Genomic DNA, 8,246 nt, shown 5'->3' on the forward strand with positions numbered 1-8,246 from the left:
TGCGGAAATACGTCTCGACTCTTGCCACATAAGATTCCCACCTCTCGGGGTGAGAGACGTCGAATTCCGCTAAACGCCCAACTTTCGCCATGATCGAGGATCAGGTTTCTTCTTCTTCAGCCGCACGCACCCTCCAGCGATTTCGTACTGGCAGGATAACGCTGACTTCCACGCCGTTTCTCTTCCGGACTTCTTTGGGGTGAGTCTTCTAGCTTTCCTAGCTGTAGAGACTGAATCCCACCTTCGTCGGCAGTGTTAAGTCCGGAGAATAATGGCGCTTGAGACAAAGCATTTCCAACAAGTCTTTATTCTCTGCTTCCATTCTACGAACAACCCGAGCAGAGGCACGCAGGCCTCTATTTATACATTCTGATCCCCGGGCAAGTTCAACCAATCATGAGGCGGTCTTTTCCCACCTTGCGCATGCGCACAAGGCCGGCGCCACTCAGTCTGGTCCCGGGCAGCTTCTGCAAATGCCCGGGACTCTTGCAACGTCCCGAGCCTGCCTCTTGCAGGCTCAGGACACAACATATACCATCCTAGACAAGTGACTGTCTAGCCCAGATATGTCAAACACAAGGCCCGCAGGCCGTATCCAGCCTGCAGAGGGCCCAGATTTGGCTCCCAGGATTGTCCCAGAAATGACAAGGGACCAGCCCCCATTGACCACCCCAATCTGGCTGGCCACCCCCCTGTGCACACACATGAAACAGCGAGCACTCAGGGGCTGGTGGTGCACAGCAGCAGCTGCAGTTCATTTGCCTCACCCCACCCCACCCCTCCCAGCCTAACCCGGTCATGCCCGGCCACGCCCCACTTTGCTGGGCCTCTCCTCATCCGGCTCTGCTTTGCCAGACCACATCTTTCCTTGCTCAGGACATGGTGTTCTGTAAGACTAGCGCCCCAGGGCATGCCCAGAGATGGGAGCGCACGGTGGCACAAGCTGAGCATCGACTGGCACCCGGTCACCCTCTCCGCCACATGGTAGGGCTGGAGAGAAGAATGCAGCACTCATGCCAGAGGCAAAGCCGCAGCCTGGAACTGCCGGTGGCCGGCAACATGTGAGCCTCTGTGGCAGCTGGAGAGAATGGGTGAGAACGAGGAGAAAGCAGGAAGGGTTTCTCTCTCTCTCTCTCTCTCTCTCACACACACACACACACACACACACAGAGAGAGAGAGAGAGAGAGAGAGAGAGAGAGAGAGAGAGAGAGAGAGAGAGAGAGAGAGAGAGAGAGAGAGAGATCCGGGAAAGGGAAGAGGAGGGGGAGGAAGCCGAGGTGTTACAAAAAGGGGAGCTTCCTCCTTTCTCCCCCCTCTTTTTTTAACCTCCTCCTACTCTGTTCAGGTGCAGCTGGAGAAAAAGAGCAAAGAGCAAGAAGGGGGAGAAAGCAGAGTTTTGTGTGTGAGTGTGAGAGAGAGAGATTGAGCCAGCAGGGAAACGAAAGTGTGGGGAACAGGGAGCATTGCAAATAGAGTAAGCAAACTTACAAAAAGGGGATCTCTCTCTCTCTCTCTCTCTCACACACACACACACACACAGAGAGAGAGAGAGAGAGAGAGAGAGAGAGAGAGAGAGAGAGAGAGAGAGAGAGAGAGAGAGAGAGAGAGAGAGAGAGAGAGGTGTGCTGCAACAGGGAGATGGTGTGTAGGCAGGTGAGAGAGCAAACTTGCAGATTGGCTTTGTGGTCTATTCTTGCCGCCTCTCCTCCCTAAAATCCAGCCGATAATAGAACTCTTTGGATTGAATGGGAAATTAAGAGGAATTGGCATGAGTTGAAATTAAAAGATCGAGTCAACTGCCCCCCCCAATTATTTTGGCAGAGACGTGGAAAGTTTCTTGCTTCTACTTCCTCTCATCTGCTCTTTTATAATTTAATCCAGCCTTACCCAAACTAATGTCTTTAGATATTGGGTAATTCCAATCATCCTGTGGCTATGCTGGCTAGAAGTGGAATGCCTTATTTTCTCTGCAGTATGTGCCTAGGAAACAGTAGGTCTGTGGGATTTAGATGTATTTAAACATTTGTTTCTTCTGCCTAATTTATTAAATCAACATCTAATTCAAAATTAAATGTTTCAGAGAAATCCAGGGTGGTTTACAAGAAAACTCTCAAAGACAGCTATTGTAAAGCATCACCAGCACTGCTTAAAACAATGTTAAAAGTGTGTATTTTAAGAAAGAAAAAATATTAGTAGTAATTTACTTAGTGCTGTTTGACCATTACATGTGTTGTTGTTCTACATATGCCTGGCTGAACAGTGTGTTTGGAGTTGCCTCAAACGGGTGAGGGATGCACTGTTCATATTTTCCTTAGGAGAAAGTTCTATAATGAAAAGGAGGGAGGCAGGAAAGGAGGGGAGGGAGGAAGGAAGGAAGGTGTAATGTATTGAAGAGAATTACTTGGAAATATTGAAAAAAGAATCATAAGACTCTGTCTGTTAAGGGCCAGACTTTCTGTCTACATGCTCATTAACTTGTGTTAAAGCAGGAACTAATATTTGAATCCTATTGGCCGCCGCCTAGTGGCTGAGTGTATAAATAGGGGTGGAGCGGCAGTTAGCCAGGCTTCTGTTTAAACTGTTAACAAAGAGTTGTTGTTTCACCTGCTGCCTCATGAATGCCTCACCGAGCACCAAACATAACAGTGGCGATGAAGGTGGGATGTGCTGCCAAACTCGAAGAGCTAAGTCACTAAGGGGGTAAGCCAAGGCCGCGTTCCCCCCCTCATTCCTGCCAGTATGAAAATGCTGGAGGAAGAGCGCTCCCAAGGAACCGTCCCTGGGAGATTAAAAGAAGCCTTGGCAGCACAAGGCATTGCGGGGCTGAAAACGCCGAAAACAACTCCCCATGGCCAAACTCGGGAAACTCTCAGAATTCAACGTCGCACATCCAGAGAGGTGGAGCTCATACGTCACGAGAGTTGAGAATTATCTGAGAGTCAACCAAGTTTGTGAAGATGGTTTGAAGGCTGCAACTCTGCTGTGCGTCTGTGGCCAGGCGACATTCGAAATCGTCAAAAACTTAATAGCTCCAGCGCCGCTTGAGTCTGTTGCTTATTCAGAACTTTAAAAAATGCTCAAAGAACACTTTGAGCTGAAGCTATTGGTCATCGCCTGGAGGCATGCCTTCGAACGAGGAGACCAACAATCCCTGGCACATACTTCAACTGAAAGTGGAATCATTGGAAGTATTGTGCCCATCGTGCGTGTTTCGGGGACAGGCGCCGCAGTGTCTGCAAAGCCTCAAGATTTTTATGGTCTGTCCAAACCTCGAACGGCTCTTTAGCTCTCTTCAAAAAGTGTTGCCAAGTTGACAATGCCCACCATACTGTGAATGCCTCTTTCTCCCATATTGCCCATGCTCGTTCTGTGTCTGTCAGCTTATGGGAGGTGTAAGCACAGGGCTGTAGAGTCCCTTGCTCATACTTCTGAAGCAAAACCACCCCGACTGCGACGTCGCTGGTATCAGCTTGTACGAGAAACAGCAGGTCAGGATTAGGATATAGTAAGACTGGCTCCCTTGTGAAGAGAGCCTTCAGGTCCACAAAGGCCTTCTGACAGACTAGAGTCCACGCCAGTGGTTGACCGGGGTGAGGCTTGCCATTGCGTGTCTCGTGCAGAGGTAGGGCCACTGTAGCAAACGAGGGGATGAACTGCCGGTAGAAATTTGCGAATCCCAGGAAGCTCTGCAGCTGACGGCGGGTTTGTGGTGCCTGCCACTCTAACATGGCCCTGACCTCAGCAGGGTCCATCTCCACCCCTTTCCCCGATATCCGGTACCCTAAATAGTCCAACGGGGTTTGGTGGAACTCGCACTTGGACAGCTTCACATACAAGTGTGCCCTCAGCAGTTTTTCTAGCACCTGTCTTGCCAGTCAGACATGTTCCGCCATGTTGGAGGTATAGATCAATATATCATCCAAATACACGAGCACCTCACGGTATAGGTGCTCATGCAACACCTCATTGATGAGCTGCATGAACACTGCAGGGGCTCCCTGCAAGCCAAATAGCATCACCTGGAACTGGTAACTTCCTAGCAGGCAGTTGAATGCCATCTTCCACTCATCCCCCCGTTTGATTCAGACCCTGTAATACACTTCCCGGAGGTCAAATTTAGTGAACACCCTACCCTTTGCCAAATAGGCCAATAGGTCCTTCATTAGCGGAGGGGGTACATATTCTCAACGCAAACCCCGTTGATGCCACAGAAGTCCACACCCAGGCACAGGGATCTGTCCTTTTTCTCCTTAAAGAGCACCGAAGCTGCAATCCGTGACCGTGCCAGCTGGATGAAACCCCTTGCCAAGTTCTTGTCAATGTACTATTGCAACTCCTCCATCTCTTTGGGCGTCATCGCATACATCCGGGGTTTTGGCAGTTTGGCGCCTGGCAAAATGTTGATGGCACAGTCGGTTGGCCAGTGAGGAGGTAGCACATCACACTCACACTTGCTGAACACCTCGGTGAGATCAGCATACACTGCCAGGAAGGGGGCTTTCCCCCTTGCACATCCCTGCCCCACCGCTGCCTCCATAATTCTCTCTCCTCCCTTTTTTGCTTATTCGTGAGCAGGCGGTTGAGGGCCAACACCCATCCGTAACTTTCGGTATCCCCCTTTCCACCAGATCGTAGGGCCCCACTTGTCCAGCCATGCTAGTCCCAAGATAATGGTCTCTGTCATGGAGGGGACCACTATAAACTGGAGGACCTCCCAATGGGCCCCCATCTCCAGCTGAACTGGCTCCATTATGAGGGAAGCCAGAGCCCCCCCAGAAGGGAGCCATCCACCTGTTCAAACTGTACTGGGCTGGCCATCTGCCTCATTCTGATCCCCACCTCAGCCACTACGGCCTTGCTGATCAGGCAACGGGTGCAGCCGGAATCGATTAGGGCCCTGTACTCCCCACAGTGGCTTGTTTGTGGACCTGTCAAAGCGGTGGGGATGATGAATGGTCATACAGGTTCACTTACCATCGGATCCTCCGCTGCCTCATCCTCGCTGTCATAGGCTACCAACTGGTATCTTGTGGCGGATGTTGCCTCCTCCTCCTTTAGGACCCCCCCTTGAGGGGTGGGGCTCTCTGTCTGGTGCGCCGCCCTTGACTTCTCTGGGGCCTTCTTGGGTGTGGTTCTGGCTCTCCCAGGGGTCCCTGGCTTCCCCCCTGGAACAGGGACTGGATACTCCGCCATCCAATGTCCCGGTTGGTTGCAGCAAAAGCATCTAAACGATGGTGAAGGAGTACCTGCAGAGGAACCCGGACCAGATCCCTGGGTCCTCCGCCCTTTGTCCTTTGGTCTTTCCATGGCCCTGCATGGCGCCATGGGGCCATCCCCCTTTGGTCGGAATTCCTGCAGGCCTGCATCCAGGTCCACCACCACACAAAACTAGTCCTGTAACCTACTTGGGACGCCCCAGTAGACACATGTCTGGCACAGATCCCGGTCCAAACAACACCATATGAGACAAAACAGGAATGCAGGTCAATATAGGCAAGATATTTGCAAGAGAACACCTATCCACTTTGGATGAGTTCAAATCTCTGGGACTAGATGTTTTACATCCCAGGGTACTGAAGGAGCTGGCAGATATAAACTTAGAACCACTGAATGAAAACTTTCAGAGCTCCTGGAGCATGGACGAACTGCCAGAAGATTGGAAGAGCTGATGTGGTTACAATGTTCAAAAAGGAGAAGTAAGGGGACCCAGGAATCTACAGACCAATCAAATTGACATCAATACCTGGGAAAATCTCAGAAAAGATAAACAAGCATCAGATTTGTGAGCATCTAGAAATGAACAAAATAATTAATAAAAGAATAGAATAGTTAAAAATAGGCCATGCCAAACCAATCTTATTGTCTTCTTTGATAAAGTAAGTAAATTAGTGGATCACGGAAATGCTGTGGATATAGTATACTTAGGCTTCAATAAGGCATTTGTAAAGAAATAAAGAACATCTTGGTAAGACAGAACATTGTGGAATAGATAGTACCATCACCAGGTAGATTCTCAGTTGGCTAACCAACCGCACTCAGAGCATAGTCTTCAGTGGAACTACACCCATATAGGGAAGTATGAAGTAGGAGTACCTCAAGATTCTGTCTTGGGCCCAGTACTCTTCAACATCTTCATAAATGACCTAGATGAGAGGATTGAAGGAGCACTCATCAAATTTGTGGATGATATCAAACTGGAGAGAATTGCTAACACTTGGGAGATAGACTTAAGTTTCAGAAGGATCTTGATAGACTCAAGCATTGGATCTTATCCAACAAGATGCAGTTCAGTTGTAAGAAAAGTATGGTCCTCTACTTAGGCAGGAAAAACCATATGCATAGGTACAAAATAGGCAGTACTGGCTCAACAGTAGTGCCTGTGGAAGGGATCTATGTGTCCTGGTGGACTATCACTTCAGTATGAGCCAGCAGTATGCTATAGCTGCCAGAAAAGTCAATGCAGCTGCCAAAAAAGCTAATGGGCTGCATCACAAAGGGATAGCATCAAGATCTCAAGAAGTTAGAATATCACTCTGTATTGTATTAGAGGCCACATATGGAATACTGCATTCAGTTCTGGACACCATGATACAAAAAAGATGCTGAAGCCCTAGAAAAAATGACAAAGCCCAACAAAGATAATAAGGGATATGGAACCATAGGATGAACAGCTAAGGGAATTAGGTATGTTTGGCCTAATGAAGAGAAGCTTTGAGGGGAGACGTGATAGCAGTCTTCCAATACTTAAAGGCAGTCACAGACATGAGGTGTTCGACTTATTCTCCAAAGGAAGGTAGGTCAAGACACAATGGGTGGAAACCTATCAGAGAAAGATTCAACTGGAGCCAAGGAGGAATTTCTTGTCAGTGAGAGCAATTAATCTATGGAACTACTTGTTTCTGGGAATTGTGGGTGCTTCATCATTGGAGGTTTTCAAGAAAAGATTGGACAACCATTTGTCTGGGATGGAGTAAGAACTCCTGCCTCAGGGAGAGGGTTGGACTAGAAGATCTCCGAGGTCCCTTCCAGCCTTATGAGTCTATGATTCTATATCCTCTGGAACACAAAAGTACACAAAAGTAGCACCTGCATTACCTTGTGATTATGTGATTGTGAAAAGACACACTTTGTTTAAAGAAATGTAGACAGGTATCACATATACCTTTTTACCTTCAAATGATACATATTTAAAAAAATAATATTTCTGCAACCATGTTTCTGATTATTGCCTTGCAGATTAACCCTGTCCAGACTCCCTTTGTTATACTACATATATGAACTACCCTTACTTCCTCTGTATTTTGTCTATTCTCTAATGCTGTTCATAATAAAATTTAAAAAGTATTGCTACAACTAACAAAGTCTTATTGCAATAAAGTATATGTGAAACTCTAACTCTTTTAGAGTTACCTTCATTTTGCTTTTTTTGCCATCTAAGCAAAATAGTCCAGAGAAAAACATGAACCAATTGGTTAGATTGTTGGGGGATTTATCTGTGTGTTTTGAGGGCATTTAGAAGAAAAATTTGAAGTCCTAATTATTATTCTTCCCAATCTTCAGGCTGTGGGGGTGCCAGAATCATCCATCCATCTTATTGGGGTGAGCCTTGGAGCACACGTTGGGGGCCTGGTGGGCCAATTCTATGAAGGCCACCTTGGAAGAATTACTGGTAAGGAAAGCAGCAAGGTGAAAATATGTTAGTATGGTTTGTGCCATTTTTCTTAATAATTGATATTTGAAAAGTGCTTACTTTAGCTCTTAACTAATTATATTTTGGGGCGCAATGGTTCAGTGGTTAAAGATAGTGAGATTGCCAGCTGGTAAGCTGATAGCCTGGGTTTGAAATATGAGCACTGCATGACAGGGTGAGCTCCTGTTACTTGTCCCAGCTCCTGCCCACCTAGCAATTCGGAAGCATGCAAATGCGAGTAGATAAATAGGTACCACTTTGGTGGGAAGGTAACAGCATTCTGTGTGCCTCGGCATACAGTCATGCTGGCCACATGATCATGGAAATATCTTTGGACTATGCTGTCTCCCTTGGGTAAGAAACAGAGATGACCACCACCCTTTAAGGTCAGACACAACTGGAAAGGGGAAACCTTTATCTTTAATTATATTTTATTAATATTTTATTGCTAACATATTATTTCTCTTTTAGTATTGTAAAGACTGCACTTAAAAGTTTTTATGAATTTTATTCATCTATTTCTTTAGTTCTTTTTCATTGTTCTTAATTTCTTGG

General features: G+C 47.2%; 1 protein-coding gene across 1 annotated transcript in view; it reads left to right on the plus strand.

The window, feature by feature from the left end:
* LOC107289345 (phospholipase A1 member A-like) overlaps positions 1-7,670 on the plus strand; it is a gene marked incomplete at its 3' end in the record, with an annotated part of 19,238 nt that extends 11,568 nt beyond the window's left edge. Inside the window, exon 3 of the mRNA XM_029284517.1 lies at positions 7,562-7,670. Within this exon, the coding sequence (XP_029140350.1) occupies positions 7,562-7,670 (109 nt within the window). The remainder of the gene's footprint in view (positions 1-7,561) is intronic.
* Between the last annotated feature and the right edge of the window lie 576 nt (positions 7,671-8,246).

This window comes from Protobothrops mucrosquamatus, unplaced genomic scaffold (genome assembly GCF_001527695.2).
Source record: "Protobothrops mucrosquamatus isolate PMUCROS unplaced genomic scaffold, P.Mucros_1.0 scaffold677, whole genome shotgun sequence".
NCBI classification, from domain to species: domain Eukaryota; kingdom Metazoa; phylum Chordata; class Lepidosauria; order Squamata; family Viperidae; genus Protobothrops; species Protobothrops mucrosquamatus.